This window comes from Oreochromis niloticus, linkage group LG2 (assembly GCF_001858045.2).
Source record: "Oreochromis niloticus isolate F11D_XX linkage group LG2, O_niloticus_UMD_NMBU, whole genome shotgun sequence".
NCBI lineage: Eukaryota > Metazoa > Chordata > Actinopteri > Cichliformes > Cichlidae > Oreochromis > Oreochromis niloticus.
The window spans coordinates 14834192-14851309 of NC_031966.2; the positions used below are offsets into that span (position 1 = coordinate 14834192).

Genomic DNA, 17118 nt, shown 5'->3' on the forward strand with positions numbered 1-17118 from the left:
AGCTCAGGAATGTTTCCACTGCATTGATGAATCCCTGAGGATCTCAGAGAAGGACACGTAGATTTATGACCCATTTTTTTTGTGGATTGCACTGAAAATTATGTTGCTTTGCCCTCACATCTGGAATCCCAGCTTCTGGAAGTTTCCACCAACAGCACTTTAAAGTTGTAGTGGGGCAAACTGGACCTGGAGTCCTTCTGGATTGATGTCACAAAGGAGACACGTACACATAATAAATAAATGTCTATTACATTACATCATGTCATCATCATTGATTTGATTTAATTATTAAACATAAATCAAACCAAAAGCAACATCAGTTTATTCAATACCCCGGGCCACCTTGTAATGGAAAAGTTGGGCCCAGAGGTAAAAAAGTTTAAGAACCCCCCTTCTAGAATGTAGCGTTTATACTTTGCCTCTTATCCTGTGGAATATGTTTTTAAATTTGACAACTTTCCACAATCAAGCTCATTATCTTTGCATTCTTTGTCAGTAGTATTTGTCTGTGTGCACACCCACATATTTAAGTGTCCCTTGTTCACCACTTTAGGCTAACTTTACTACACTAGAATTTAAAAACAGGTGTGGAAAAACCTCTAACTTCATTTTATTATTAAACACATAAAACTGACATTTAGTTGCATTATGATATTCACGTTCATTCTTATTCACTTTGAAACTTAAAAAAGCATTTTTTGAATGTGAGGAGAACCAAAATTCATTTTGAGTACTCAATCAAAAGAAGTTTAATAGTGCACAGTCTCAGTTATCCACTGTTTTCTTCTCTTTGATAGAGGTGATTATGGTAAAACAGTGACTGCCATATAAATATATTGTGGCGTGTTGGGGGAGCGGCTGGTTCTCTCCCATCATGCCTTGGGACATGTGCTGCTGTTTTCATGTTCTTGTTTTATTGCTTATGTTTACATTACTTTTAACTGTTACCTTGAATGTTGTGTTTATGCTGCAGTGTGATTTCAGTGACAGTTATTGTTGGTGAAAGAATGTGGTGCCATGAGTGAGTTCAGGCTTGTGGTTGTTGACCCTCTGTAGCACGGTGTGGTACGTGTGTGTGTTTTAATAAAGAGCTCCCCCTACCAGTTTGGGGTTGAACTGCAAGCTCAATCTCTCTGTGAGCTTCTTTGTTGAGATTCCTCTGTATGCCACATTGGTGTCAGAAGTGGGATTCCAAGAGCATGGCCACTATTCTGAAAGAGGAAGAGGAGCTGAGGAAGATTGAGGAGCTTATCACTCGCCTGGAAGCAGTGAATGGAGCCAGACCGAAGAAGCAGGGAGAGCCCCGGGCAGCAGCAAGCCAGGCAGTGGAAGATCTGTGGGGCTTACCAGATGGAACCTCACAGCCCTGCCCACTGGGAAGCTGTCGGGGCCGCCAAGACATGCTGCAGGCTCCAAGACCACGAGCAGCCAGCCAGCCTCCACTCATGGTGATGCCTGGGAGCAGCACACCCTCACTGCTGGCAGCTGAGGGGGACAACGCCAACTGTCTCCAGGATCCAGTGCAGCCGCCGCTGCCATCAGGGGCTCCTGTCCGGGGGAGCATGAAGCTGCCACGCTATAATGGGGAAGCACCTCCAGAGACCTACCTTATCCAGGTACAGCTGGCTGCTCAGCTAAATGGATGGTCAACAGAGGAGACAGCTGTCCAAGTCGCCCTCGCCCTGGAAGGCAGGGCACTGCAGATCCTCACAGACCTTCAGCCAGAAGAGCGTTTAAGTTGGCCTGCTGTTGCCAGAGCAATGCAGAGCAGGTTTGGCCTCCGTACACATGCAGATGATGCCCGAGATAAACTTGCTAGCCGCCCACGGAGACAAGAGGAGAGTCTGGGTGCCTATGCTGCCGACCTACGTCTATATGCACGTAGAGGGTACCCTGCTTTTGATGCTGCAGCACAAGAAGAGCTTGCTCTCCAGGCTTTTGTCCAGGGTCTCCAGCCAAAACGACTACAAGAGCACATCCGTCTGCATGCACCAGAAACCCTGGTGGCAGCTCTAACTGAGGCCGAAAGAGTGGAGCATGTGCTCAGCCCAGGTGCACGCAGCCCTGGCATAAGTCACCAAGTGCGCCAAACAGACTACGAAAGGAGCGACCAGGAGGAAGAGGCCCGCCAAACCACCAACACACCACCCTGGCGAACTCGGCGAGGGAATAGACGAGCAGGAGGCCAATCCAGGGGTAACTGCCATCGGTGTGGAGAACCAGGCCACATCGCACGCTACTGTCCAGCACCAAGCCCACAAAGCCTGGCACCCCAGCTGCCGTTAAACTAAGGCGGGGTGGCACAACGGAGGAACTGCCCCCTGCCACCACTCTGTCCTCCGAATCACACTTGCGGGTTGGCCGGCTCGGCCAGGCACGGGGACTGTATCTGGACTGTGACCTTGCCGGCACCACCTGTAGAGCCCTGATAGACACTGGATCCACGCTTTCCTTGGTACAGGCCGGAGTCCTCCCTGGTACTGACGGCCCAAGACCGCAGGGTTGGCAGCCTACTCAGCTCCACATCACCACAGTCACGGGGGAGCGTGCCAAGGTTAAGGGGGAAAGATCCCTCTCGGTGACTGTTGCTAACTGCACTGTTGACCACAAGTTCTGGCTAGCCAGCATCCAGGACCAATGCATCATCGGTCTGGACCTGTTAGCCAAATGGGAGGCCACAGTGGACGTGTCCCGAGCAATCCTTTACCTGGGCACGGAGGCTGTGAAGCTCCACACCACCAAGGAAGTCCCGCTGCCTGCCTCCACTTTTTCAGCCAGCGTCAGGAAGCCTGAGGACCTGTCACTGCTGGCGGCGGAAGGGGCCTCTCCTTCGCTAGCAGTACAGCAACTGTCCACAGAGACCAAGCTAGCTGTTGAGGACCTATACCAGAGGAGCTGCGAGGGTCTCCAGGCTGATCAGCAACGGCAGCTGCGGGAGATACTCGACTTGTTTGCCGACATCTTTGCAGCCAAGGATGAGGACTGCATGCAAACCAGCCTGGTACAACATGACATTGACACTGGGGAAGCACGGCCCATCCGCCTCCGCCCTCGTCGCCTTCCCCTTGCCAAGCGTGCCGCAGCAGAGCAAAAGATCAAGGAAATGGCAGAGGCAGGCATCATAGAACCCTCTAACAGCCCCTGGGCAGCCCCAGCCGTACTGGTTCGGAAAAAGGATGGTACCTGGCGGTTTTGTGTCGACTATCGTCTACTCAACAGCATCACACGCAAGGACTCCTACCCATTGCCCCGGATTGATGATGCCCTCGACGACATTGCTGGGTCCTGCTGGTTCAGCTCCCTCGATTTGCGCAGTGGCTACTGGCAGGTGGAGCTGACGCCAGAGGCCCGCCCAAAGACTGCTTTCTCCATTGGCCAGGGACTGTGGCAGTTTAAGGTGATGCCCTTCGGCCTCTGCAATGCCCCAGCCACATTCGAGCGCCTAATGGAGAGGGTTCTGGCTGACATTCCCCGCGACCGCTGTGTGGTCTACCTGGATGACCTCCTCGTCCACGCGACAGACTTCGAGAAAGCCTTGGCTAACCTGACTGCGGTCTTCCATGCTATCCGCCAGGCTGGCCTTCGTCTCCACCCCAAAAAGTGCCACCTCTTCCGAAAGGAGACGACCTTCTTGGGTCACGTTGTCAGCGGAGCAGGGGTTTCCACTGACCCTGCAAAGGTGGCTGCTGTGAAGGACTGGCCCATTCCGGGCAACACTGCTGAGTTGCGGAGCTTCCTTGGCCTGGCATCATACTACCGGCGTTTCGTCAAGGACTTTGCTACCATTGCAAGCCCCCTGCACCAGCTCACACAGAAGGGCCGGGAGTTCCACTGGAGTGAGGACTGTGCCGTGGCATTTGATCGGCTCCGATCTGCACTGGTTGAGGCACCGGTGCTAGCCTACCCAGACCTGCAGCTTCCTTTTGTCGTGGACACCGATGCCAGCAACACGGGTGTGGGGGCTGTACTGTCGCAGGAAGGCCCTGAGGGGGAGCGGGTCATCTCCTACTACAGCCGTTCCCTCAGCAGACCGGAGAGGAACTATTGTGTCACCCGTCGAGAGCTGCTGGCCATCATCCTGGGTCTCCGCCATTTCAGACCCTACCTCTACGGGAAGAAGTTCCTCCTGCGCACAGACCATGCGTCCCTCACTTGGCTGCTCAGCTTTAAAGAACCGGAGGGACAGCTAGCCCGGTGGTTGGAGACGTTGCAAGATTACCACTTTGAGGTTCGTCACCGGGCGGGACGTCTCCACACCAATGCAGACGCCCTCTCCCGACGCCCTTGTGAGGAAAAACAGTGCAGGTACTGCCAACGCTTGGAGGACCGGGAGGGCATGACTTCAGTGATCGCGTCACCACAGGGCGGCCATGAGAATGACTCTGTTCCGGGTGGGCATTGTAGCAGTCTTCAGGTCCAGTCCACCGCAGGGGATACCGAGGGTCTGGAGGCCATGGATCCCCAACGGCTGCAACACGACCAGAACCAAGACCCTGCCCTTTCCCGGGTTCAGTGTTGGATTGGGGCCGGTCAGAGACCATCATGGCCAGAAGTATCTGCACTGGACCTCGAGACCAAGGCTCTCTACTCCCAATGGGCCAACCTCACAAGCCGAAACGGCCTCCTCTATCGGCGCTGGCAGGCTCCCGGGGGTCACCGTGAGGTCTTCCAGCTCTTGGTACCTCAACAGTTGCGGTCCAGGGTCCTCCAGCTGGTCCACGGTGCGGCGGGGGCAGGACACTTTGGAGTTACCAAGACTCTGCGGCGACTTCGGTCTCGGTTCTACTGGCCCGGGTGTCGCCAGGACGTAGAGCTCCATGTCCATCGGTGCGATGCCTGCACGGCTCAGAAAGGGCCTTCCCAACGCTCTCATGCCCCCTTGCAGCAGTATCAGGTGGGGGCTCCCATGGAGCGGGTTGGTGTGGACATCCTGGGGCCCTTCCCCACCACGGACCAGGGGAACCGCTATGTCCTGGTTGCCATGGACTACTTCACTAAGTGGCCTGAGGCCTATGCAGTCCCTGACCAGAGTGCTGTTACCACTGCTGAGCGTCTGGTCAACGAGATGTTCTGCCGGTTCGGGGTACCAGAGGAACTGCACAGCGACCAGGGCCGGAATTTTGAGGCTGCGGTGTTCAAGGAGGTCTGTCAGCGGCTGGGTATCAGGAAGACCCGGACGACGCCACTGCACCCCAAAGCGATGGGTTGGTGGAACGCTTCAACCACACCCTGGCCACCCAGCTTGCTATCCTGACCTCCCGCCAGCAGCGTGACTGGGATCAACACCTTCCCTGGTCCTAATGGCCTACCGTTCTGCAGTCCAGGAATCTACTAAGTGCACTCCGGCGGCCTTGATGTTCGGTCATGAGCTTCGGACCCCAGTGGACTTGGTGTTTGGGTCCCCCCCCGAGCCGGAAGTGTGCGGGGACCCCGGGTTGGGCTACCTCCACAACCTCCTCGCCCGGCTACGGGAGGTGCACCAGTTGACCAGGCAGGCTCTCCGAGATGCAGGCTCCCGGCAGAAGCGAGCTTATGATACCCGCTGCAAGGGTGAAGGACTCTTGCCAGGTCAGCATGTGTGGGTCTACAGCCCAGAGAGGAAGAAAGGGCTTTCCCCCAGACTGATGAGCCAGTGGGTTGGACCCTGCACTGTTCTCGAGAGGCTGTCCGATGTGGTCTACAGGGTGCGGCTGGTCAAACGGAACAGGGTGGTCGTACTCCATCGTGATCGCCTGGCACCCTATCAGCCCTTGAGTCCACCCAGGGAGGAGCCAGGGTCCCAGCTTCAACTGCAGGCCCCCAACCTGGCCTCAGAGGCGGCTGGGGGACCCACGGAACGTCCTCAACGATGCCGTTGCCTTCCCCAACACCTCAGAGACTTTGCTATGGACGTGCCGGTTGCTGGGGACAGCTAACCACTCAGGTGGGGGCTGTGTGGCGTGTTGGGGAGCGGCTGGTTCTCTCCCATCATGCCTTGGGACATGTGCTGCTGTTTTCATGTTCTTGTTTTATTGCTTATGTTTACATTACTTTTAACTGTTACCTTGAATGTTGTGTTTATGCTGCAGTGTGATTTCAGTGACAGTTATTGTTGGTGAAAGAATGTGGTGCCATGAGTGAGTTCAGGCTTGTGGTTGTTGACCCTCTGTAGCACGGTGTGGTACGTGTGTGTGTTTTAATAAAGAGCTCCCCCTACCACTTTGGGGTTGAACTGCAAGCTCAATCTCTCTGTGAGCTTCTTTGTTGAGATTCCTCTGTATGCCACAATATGTCAATGAAAAGAACAGACTGGAATATTTAAAATTTCCAATAATCAGAGCGCTTCCTGAGAATTGCATGCAAGTTTATGTGTATGTATGAAAGGTAAATTGCATAACGATATGTATGTGTGTGTGTTTGTGTGGGTGCAGATGAAGTAAATAAAGATTCACAATTACTGTATCTCTATTAATATTTTACTTTGCATATACTTGACAGTTATTTCTGCATGACCTAAGTGTGAAACAAATAAAATAGGGTAACCCTGTATCTGGAACAATAACTAACATCACGCAAAGTCTTCACATTTTCCTGTTTTGATTTTCTGTTTGAGAAAACTGTTGTAAACAAAGTATGTGTTGTCTATAGTAAACAGCCCACTGAAAGAAAACCAAAATGGGAGTCAAAAATAAAATATCATGATTGTGTTGCTGGTGTTGTTTCATGTGTTTAAGCTTTGGGTATGGCATATTTCCATTGTGGTAGTGCAGTGAAACAGCACCAGAGTGAGAAGCCAATAAGATTGCTCTAAAAATTGTTCCCTCCCATTTGATACGGTTAAATGTAGACAAATCCTTTCATAATGCAGCTTCAAACATCTGCCGTGTCAAGAGGGAAAAAAAGAAAATGCTGACAATTTTTTATATACTGCTTCTGATCAAAATTGGGCGTAAGTACAGAATTCTTAATCACTGTGGTGTATTATTAAAAAAGATTATATGACATGATTATATAACTGTTGGCAACCATGATTCTGTTATTAATTAGGATGCTCAGATCATCAGATCTTTGACACCAAAAATGTTGATGTTGGGCAAAATGTGACTCTAAATTGTTCCCGGGATCATCGTTGGCATTCAACAAACTTACTTTGGATCAGACTTGTTTCTCAGAGCTTTCCTGAAGTTTTAGGATCAACAGTATCTTATGATGTTCCGATTATTGAAAAGACTCATCATATTACAACAAAACAAGAGCCTGGAACTTTTGTAGGTCATTAAGATAAGATGGGGCCTGATTATTTAAGACCTTGTATGTGAGGAGCAGGATTTTGAATTCAATTCCTTCATTTCTGAGACAATGAAGGGAAGTCAATATAGGAGAAATACGCTCTCTCTTTCTAGTCCCTGTCAGTACTCTTGCTGCAGCATTTTGAATTAACTGAAGGCTTTTCAGGGAGGTTTTAGGACATTCTGATAATAATGAATTACAGTTACTTGTATCCGCAAACTCATTCTTTTAGTCACTGAGTTTGTGACCATAGGTGAGGATAGGGACGTAGATTGAGCAGTAAATCAAGAGCTACATTTTAATGCTAAGCTCTAGCTTTACCTATGCAGGATCTGCATCCCTGAAGACACGGCCCCAATTTGTCTGTCAACCTCCTGCTCCTTTCTGCTTTCACTTCGGAACAAGACCCAGAGATACTTAAGATCCTCCGCTTGGGGCAGTAACCCAGAGTAAACCCGGGGTAGGCCCTCTACCCTCCACCTCCTTTTCACGCTTGTAATTCACGCTCGGGTAGCCCAGGGACGGGCAACATGTGTGGAACCAGGGAATATAGACAGACAAGAGAATCAACACTAGGAAATCCACGAAGGAAACACTGGAGATAATTTTACACCCAAGCGTTTAATGACGTTTAATGTTCCAGCAACGAGAAACACTGAGCCACCGTCTTAAATGGTGGCCGGGAGAGGCAGGAATAATGTGCCACTGGTGAGCAATTGCTTGCAGGTGTGTTGGCCAAGAGTGGACCCCACAGTGAGCTCCGCCAAGGCGAGAGGGACGGAAGAGAGAGAAAGAGTGAGGGAGGAAAAACAACAACAAATACCTATAGCGTGTTCGAGCCGGCCGGGGAGACACAGAATTGTTGTAATCCAGCAACATTGAAGGGTTTTTGAGGATCAGCTACCTTTTTAAGGTGATGCCACAGTATCACAATCGGTTTCAGGTTAGGATTTTGATTAGGGCACTCCCAAGTTTTCATTTTTTTTCTTAATCCATTCAGAGTTGGACTTGCTGGTGTGTTTTGGATCACTGTCCTACTGCAGAAACCAAGTGTGTTTCAGCTTGAGGTCAGGATGTTTTGGTAGACAGAAGAATTCATGGTTCCATTTACCACTGCAAGTCATTCAGGTACTGAGCTTGAGGTATCTGACCTTAAGTGTTACATGTGAAGCCTGCATGTGAAGTTCTAGGGTCGATGGATGGGGCAGCGCGTACCTCTTTCCTGACATTTCCTGCTATTGAGGACACTTTAAAACAAATTGGGATTCATCACTTCATTTTTTAAGTGGCCCCATCCCAGGAAGATATCAGGGGTTTTTTTTAGGGTTTTTTTGTGACATCTGGTGACTATTATGCCTCATAGCAAGGCGGTCCTGGCTTCAAATTGACAGCTAGCTAGGGCCTTTTCTGTTTCCATGTTTCTATTTTCTGGTGTTTGATAAAAAAATTATTAACTACTTAGAAGTACAGATGGGTAGACAAAAAATGACTCAAACTATGGCTGGTAATTGTAATAGTAGTTTTTTTTTTTTACTTTTAAAGTAATCAAGGGTCACTTTTTATGAATTGTCTAGTATAGATGCAGGGAGAGACCAGGAAAACGCATGTAAACAAGCAAAAAATCAAAAGTAATCTGTAGGGATATTAAAGACAGATTACTTTTGGTCCAGTGGGTTCAAAGATTATCCAAAATAATGTAGATATAAAATCTAAATCTACTAATATCAGCTAACATCAGTCAGAAAAGCATCTCAGTAAGAAAAAACCTGCTACTTGAATTAAAGTTTCTTAGTGAATTAATAAACCAGCTTCCACCAAATGGTGGCAGCAGTGCAAAGAGAATAAAAGACTCGTGTGTAAGATGTTACCAAAAGAAAGTTCTGACATTATATAAATTCTCATGGTTTTAGTTTAGCCCAAAATAAACGAAGCAATATTTTCTTTTCATGTAGCCTTTTTACAGTTTGGACATTTTGACCTTAACATTGCTGCAAAATCACAAAATACTACTTTTTCTCTTGACATACGATTGACACGGAACCTGCATTGTCTGTATTGTGTTTTGGTGAAGATTTTTCGTCTTCCTGTATTGATGATGTTGTGTTTATCAATAATCAAAATTATATCATGAATTATAATGTAAAATCTTGGATACAATTTTCCATTATTTCCTTTTTTCTGGTAATATTTAGCCACTTTTTTGGCCCAATAGAGCAACTAAGCAAAAAGTGATGTCTTGGAACTTTTCTCTTTGTAACATGGCTGGAAATTTTGAACAGGAAATCTTTTCCAGAGTGTTACTTATGAGTCCTGTTACTGCTCGTGTCATGTATGTTCATTGGAGACAATGAGATACTTTTAACTTCGGAAAGACATTTAAAAGCTAACACTATTACAGACCAATCAGATTGTTTTAAAATGGTTACCTCCCATCTCACTGTCCCCTCCCATTTGATAAAACCACATTAAGATTAATCATCTTGCAGTGAAATCTAATTTTAACTGAGGTCTGAACCAGAAAATGTTCATCATATTGTGCATAGCTCTTTTACTGACAGCTGGGCGTAAGTATGCATATGTGTTCAGTTTTCACTGTGTTTCAGTAATTGTAACCTTTTTACGCTTGGATAAATGTAAAGGATTGACTTTATTTTTCAGAATGCATGGATGACCAAAGCTTTGTAACAACAAATGTTCCTCTTGGAGAAGATGTGACTCTGACGTGTAGTCGCCGGTCTAACTTGTCAGGATTACTTTTTTGGATCCGAGTTGTTGCTGGAAATCTGCCTGAAGTCTTAGGGGCGACCTACACTTTTGATCATGCCACTGTTAACAAAACTCCTCGTATTATGGCAAAGCAGGGAACAGGAACATTTGTTCTCCATATAATTCAAACACAGCTCAATGACACTGCCTTCTATTACTGTAAAGAAGTGATTGAACTCAAAACAACACAGTGGAATATTACTTTCCTAAGAGTCAAAGGTAAATGACACAATATTCTTCTTATTGATGCTCAACTTTTAATTTATTTTGATTAACACATTTATTAAACTACCACTCATTGTAAGGTTTATGCCACAGCTGCCCTTAATTAACAGTACTTACTAATTATTACTAGTTATTACCAAAATGATTTTTCATGTTTCTCTGTTGGATAATGCACCAGTATGCACAAACATATGTTTATAATAAAATATCAATATTATACATGCATTTTTAAATACTGTTTTACAAAAAAGCTGAAAATATAGTAAAGTACTTTACTATATAGTAAAGTACTTTACTATATTTTGATTAAGATACCCAATCTTATTTACTTGCATTCCTGAACAGAAGTCAGCTTAAATGAGTGTATAACAACATGAATTCAGTTTGCTGAAATAACAATATAACTTTTGCTTTTAAACAAATTTGTGGCAGATTGCTAAAATATTTCTGTTAATTGTTTTCATGATGGGTGGAATAATACATTTGTTAAGAATCATCCATAAGTTTGAGGGACAGTTGGTGTCATAAGTTTAGCTTAATTCATGACTGTGAAAAATAACAATTCTTGCAGTGGTTTTAATTACCTGCAATTTTTTTGTTGTTGTTATTATTTTCCAGGACCAGAACCTGACATCCCCATTGTCATTCAAGAGTTGCCATCAGCTCCGATATATCCAGGAGACTCAGTAACTCTACAGTGTTCAGTCCTCTCTGACCTGCAGAAGAATACATGTCCAGAGGATGTGTACTGGTTCAGAGCAGGAATGAATGAAACATATCCCAGTGTGATTTACGTTCATAGAAGCAGTGGTGATGAATGTGAGAGGCAGTCTGATGTTTATTCTCCTCGAAAATGTGTCTACAACTTCTCAAAGAACAAGATCAGCTCTTCTGATTCTGGAAACTACTATTGTGCTGTGGCAACATGTGGACATATCATTTTTGGGAATGGAGCAAAATTGAATATTGAAAGTAACGGCTTTTTTGCAATATATACATCTTCAGATCTTCAGAGCATTTCTAGTTTTCAGGTGGCACACTTCATAGCGATTAACCTTTCGTGTTTGATCCTTTTGTTTTTCAGACACCATTTTTTCATTTGGTGATTCTCAGGTGATCAACACAGTTGTGTTTCTTTTGTGTGTTGTTTTGGCAATAAGTTTGATGGTTATAGCCTTACTGAGCTATATGATCAACAAAAAGGCATACAATGTTTCAAATGGTAATCAGATTTCCTTTATACTTATCTATACTTAATTTGCAGTATATTCTGAATTTCAGTAAATCTTATTTTTATTTTCGGTTCCTTTAATTCAGGTGCTGTAGCAGTGCAACTGAATTATACCATGAACACTAGTAATCAACTAAATCAGAAGGTAAGTTATTTTAAATATACATACATACATACATTGTAACACTATTGTTATTACTTTCATCTAATAACACTGTCACATATATTTCAGCAGAAAAAAAAAAAATTTGTCATCTCACAGTTTTGTGAAATATATATTTTTTTTTCAGATCTCACAGGATACAGGGCTTCATACTGTGGTTGTGTTCAGGTTGACTAAGACAGCCATGATGATGGAAAGAGATATACAAGTACAGCCTAATGACTAAACCTGTATGGTGCTTCGGACCTATGGTGGATTTGGATGAATTTTAGAAATTTTTGTCTGTAGGATCAGTGTGTCAAGTGCCTGATGATCCTCAACTGCGATTTCCATATCTATGTTTAAATGAAAAATGTGTACATTAATCAGTTGTAGAATCATTTTTGCTTCATTGTAATAGTTGTTTTTAAATGTAAAAAGTACATTTTAAAACTGATAACAAAGTTCTTTATAATCTTGGCAATATTGAATAGTTTGTGTGACAATTGGCAAAACCACATGCAGCAGCTTCACTGTGACTAACCATCAAGAACAAGATGTTATTAGGATTTAAGGTAAGAAGTGTAAGAACCACAAGAGGCCCGTGCAGTCTCAGGTTTAACCATGTTTGTGTGTTTGCTGTGCATTCTGTTGTCAGTCAAAACTCTTGACAACTTGCAAGTGTTTGCTTTCAGATCTTATGCAAATCTTTGACATAGGATCTCCCACTTAGCTACATTGCATATGTAGGCTGTTGCAAGTACAGGCAGAAAAACCAGGGCAGTTTCATCGTATTTTGCCCAGAGCCCTGGTTCCCCTACTATCGATTACCACTCTGTTCTGTATTATCTGGGATTCAGCTGGTATACTGACAGAACAGGAACTCATATGATTTTTAACACCATAGGAGCAGTGTGAAAAGATAATTATGCCCCTTGTCAGAGGTATCTTAGTGGAAGTGTTACCCATGGCAAAGCATTCACAATATAATAAAAAACATAATGGCCAGGTCTCAGTGTTTGAAACAGCTCTCTGCCACATAAAGGTTTTTGTGACTGTTGGCTATGTTAACATACAAAGGTTTGTCTGAAAAATTGGTGATGGGTTTTTAAAAAATACAATATGCTGGAAGCAGTCAACTTAAGTTACAAATGTTTAATTTTCTGATTTATTGTATTCAAATAAAATAAATAATATTTTTCATTATTGTTGAGTATCTGTAGCTTGTTAGCTCACTGTAAAAATAACATATTACATTTACTGGGGAGCCTTACTTTCAAAGCTACTCGCTTTGAAAGCTGCTATCCTCAAGTGTCTGTCAGATGCATGGTGAGAAACTACAACATCAACCAAAGGCTCCCGTAACAGATCATTTTAGCTGAACTGTCTGGAAATGACAGAAGTGCTTGTCATCCAGTATGTTGAAAGCTGCCCCAAGTTAAAAAAGATCATTTTGCCAGAATCAATTAGAATTGTGCTTTAAAAGTGCTTTACAAACCCAAACATTTCAGTTACCAGTCAGATTTTCCCCATTTCAGTGCACCTAGCCAAACAATGAGGAACCACTCACTGGGAGAGTGAAAGTGAAAGCAATACATTTTTTAAAATCATTTATTTATTTAGCAGGTTACTAATAATAACAATAAGTAACAAAAATATATTTAATTTTCAGTTAAATTCAGTTTTCTTTATATAGTGCCACACAAGACAGCCATTTTTAGGTGTTTTATATTATAATGAAAAATCCTACAATAGTAAAGAAAAAAATCAACAATCAAACAACCCCCTATAAGCAGGCACTTGGTAACAGTAGAAAAGAAAAACTTTTTAAGAGGAAGAAACCTCCAGATGGACCAGGCACAGCGAGGGGCTGTCATCTGTTCAATACACCCCCCTGCAGCAGACGGGGGAGGAGGAGGAGTAAGGCAAGTAGCCAAAGTAGCAAGAGCAGTGAGGGGAGGACCAGAGAAATGTGAGCTCTTTGGTAGTGATGATAGCAGTAACAACAATGAGCCCATGAATTTTGCCAGGAGCAGCAGGAAGAGGGCAGTGACAGTGAGGTTTGAAGGAGGGAACAGAAAAGACAGCTGGATTCGCAGGGTCTCCCCAGCACAGCAGCAGAGATTCAGAGATCCGTGCTCAAAGCAGGAATGGAAGTTACAGGCACTGCAAATCCAGTGATGGCAGTGACAGTGAATAACATCAGTGAGCTGGATAGTATGCTGACCTGTCTTTTCTGTATGCTGAGCGCCAAACATCTGCACATTTACCCTGTCATTGAGTATAATATTGAGAGAAAATATTGAGTATAGTGAAAGTGAAGTGAATTGATTTAAACCATTTGGGGGTGAGAGGCGGGGAATGTGATTGGTGTCCAAGTTCCTTACTGCCTCCAACATGGCTCTGATGACTCTGAAAATTTTCTTCTCATATGGAGGGTGAAAAAAAATTTTTCCAAAAGTTTTTCCAACCAAATACTCTCCACTTCATTGAGCTTGTGGATAAGTGTTGTGCACTTTTCACTGATTCTTTTTCCCATTTATCCTTAATGTATCCTCTATTCATTTCATTTCTATCCCTCAGACTCTTGAATATTTTAGAGATTATTTATTTGTAGTCCTCAGTGAGAGTGAGGTGTATTACTATATCAAGATACTAGCGGTTAATAGTTAGTAGCAGTTTTCCAATGAGAGTTTTCCAGACCTGTATTTCAATATCTCTCTTTGAATTATGCTTTCTTGTAATCTTGCTCGATATGTACAGTAAATGTTGGATTGAGGAAAATGACAGCGAAATAATCAATTATCTTTTGCTTATCCAAAGTTGGGTCACTGGGTTATAATCTAAGCAGAGTACCTCAGACATTCTCCCCAGCCAAAAATTCCAGTTCCTTCTAGGGGATCCTGGGGTGTTCCTAGGCAAAATGAGAAATATAAAAGAAATATACCCAGAACCCACTGGTTCGATGTATACTCTGGGTTCTCTTTCCAGTTGAGCATGCCTGCAACACCTCCCAAAAGGAAAAGTGCATCCTAACCAGATGCTCAAACCACCTCAACTAGCTGTTTTATATGATGAAAATGAGCCACCATCTCCTAATGATGTTTGAACTGTGGTAGTTTTAATATAGGCTTCTCTGTCCTTGCATCTTGCTTGGTAGTGAGGACAGCAAACACATGCTAAAAACTTGACTTGTACAACATGGAAATAATGCCTCAGTTCTGGAAAGCCCAATTCTCTCTATTCCTTATTTAACGGAAGGGTTTTATACTGGACCTTCAGGCTTTTGCCAGCCCATGTAAATCTTATTCCAGGACCTAAAATATATGTCTGGGATCATAAGGGGAATAGAAATGAACAGAAAAATGAACAGAGTATGTTGGTATCACATTCATTTTGATCATATTCAGTGTTGAAGTCCAAGTTACATGACCAGTGTCTGATATCCTTAAAACCCTTTAAGTCCAGACTTTACCTTTACATTTTTACATACTGTAGTGCCATGTCTTTTGGAGTATTTCAACTTACTATACATCAATACAACCCTTATGTCCCAAATTTTAATAACATGTGTGTAACAAATCCATAGTAACTATAGAAATTGCTAAAAAAAAAAAAAGTGCAATATACCATAAAAAAATTGAACAACGTTTTTTGTTTTTGTCGTGGAAGTTTCCATTTAATAAAGCCTGGAGACAGTGTAATTGTTGTCAGTCATTTCCGGTTACGGTCATGGCTCCTTGTGTCTGTGCTGTTTACAGAATCACAATTCCATCGCTGATCTCCCTCTGCGCTGTCACTCTTGGAGCTTGGCATGCTCTCTTCATCCCTCAGTTTTTGTTCCAACGCAGCTGTAGTTTGAAAGGGCAGAGCACGTCGTACACCCCTGTAGTCTTCCTCAACATCACCGTAGGATCACTTTCCACCTTTGGATTTCACTGTTGTTCAAAATCTCCTCATGATGATCTCTAGGAAGCGAAGTGGTACAGCCCTCTGCCTTAAGTCCTCTCTGGGTTGTCAGCTGTGCTGGAAATGGTCACTGCTTCTCACTGGTCCATTTGAAACCTTCTCTCCTGGTCTCAGTCTGCACCTGCACCTCAGTCTCTCCTTCCATACCACTGACGTCCCAGTACCTGCAATTTAAAAATGAAAACTACCCTGGAAAACCCTCTTTTGCCACATGGTCATTGCCATGCATCTTGATACAAAAACATCAAAGTGACATAGCTCAAAATTTTAAATGAAAAAAGCTGCACAAAGTCCTTTCAAACCACATAAAATTTATTTTGCGTGTTTACAAAAAATCAGTTGTCAGATACAATCATTTTTATAAACTGTAGCAAAAAACGAAAATCAATAAAATGCATATCGGGCACAATTTGACAACATGACAACATGACAACATCAAAATAAGCTGTTATCAACAGTGCAATCACACTTGTAAGTGTCACAGGAACTTATATACAGAAAGGCACAGTCAAATATTAATGTTCAGTAGCCCCGGTGGAGCAAAAACAAAAATAAATAAATTCATATTTTGCGCAATTTGGCAACATGACAATAAAAAGCATTAAAAAGATAATTTACAATAGTGCAGTCAAACTTCTAATTGTCACAGTAAATTTTAGACAGAAAGGAACAGTCAAATATTATTCTTCAGTAGCAGTGGTGGAGGTGTGACAGGCCCTGTGACAGTTCCTGTCCACAATAATGCACCAAGCCACTTTGCATGCCTCATACTGAAGGGTATGCACTTCCCACACAGCTTTCACTTCCTGCGCCCCTTTGTGGCTTTTTTTTGACCAGGTACCACTTCAACAATGGCAATTGGGACTTGTTGGTAGCTCCTGTGGACTGGTTGTGAGCAGAGCCCAGACAGAGCTCAGCAATCAACTGCTTATGGAAATTGTGGTGTGTCACTGACTGCTGCTCAAGTCTGCCATAGAGCTCCTTGCTGACCAAATAGCTGTTTGTGACAGCAATGTCTATAAAGTGATGCAGCACTGTCACATACCACTTCCTGCTATTTCACCATGAAGAATAGGAGCCATTCAGCTGGTCTGACAGGTCAACTCCTTCTATAAAGCGGTTGTAGTCCTTTACAGCTGATGGCACTTCATGCAGGCAGTCATAGGCAGTTGCCTCAAGGCGATTTATATTACAAGGTAGACCCTACAAGAGAAAAACCCAACAATTATATGACCCCCTATGAGCAAGCAGTTTGGCAACAGTGGGAAGGAAAAACTCCTTTTTAATAGGAAGAAACCTCCAACAGAACCAGACCTGGGGAGGGGCGGCCATCTGCCACCACCGGTTGGGGAGAGAGAAGGAAGACAAAATGAAAGACATGCTGTGAAAGAGAGCCAGGGATTAATAACAAGTATGATTCAGTGCAGAGAGGTTTATTAACAGATAGTGATTTAGAAAGGACTGACTGAAGAAATACTCAATGCATCATGGGAATCCTCCAGCAGTCTAGACCTAT

General features: G+C 44.1%; 1 protein-coding gene across 2 annotated transcripts; it reads left to right on the forward strand.

Moving 5' to 3' along the window:
• The first annotated feature begins 8646 nt into the window (after positions 1-8646).
• On the forward strand, positions 8647-12763 carry LOC109204052 (uncharacterized). 2 transcript variants are annotated; one of them, XM_019364221.2, is made up of 6 exons: positions 8647-9833; positions 9928-10254; positions 10879-11232; positions 11345-11482; positions 11578-11636; positions 11782-12763. In XM_019364221.2, the coding sequence occupies exons 1-6, from the start codon at positions 9791-9793 to the stop codon at positions 11878-11880; spliced, it is 1020 nt and encodes a 339-aa protein (XP_019219766.1). In that variant the 5' UTR covers positions 8647-9790; the 3' UTR covers positions 11881-12763. The 2 variants fall into 2 exon arrangements, with proteins under 2 accessions (XP_019219766.1, XP_025766123.1); XM_025910338.1 differs by having other exon boundaries at positions 9815-9837.
• Positions 12764-17118: the final 4355 nt, after the last annotated feature.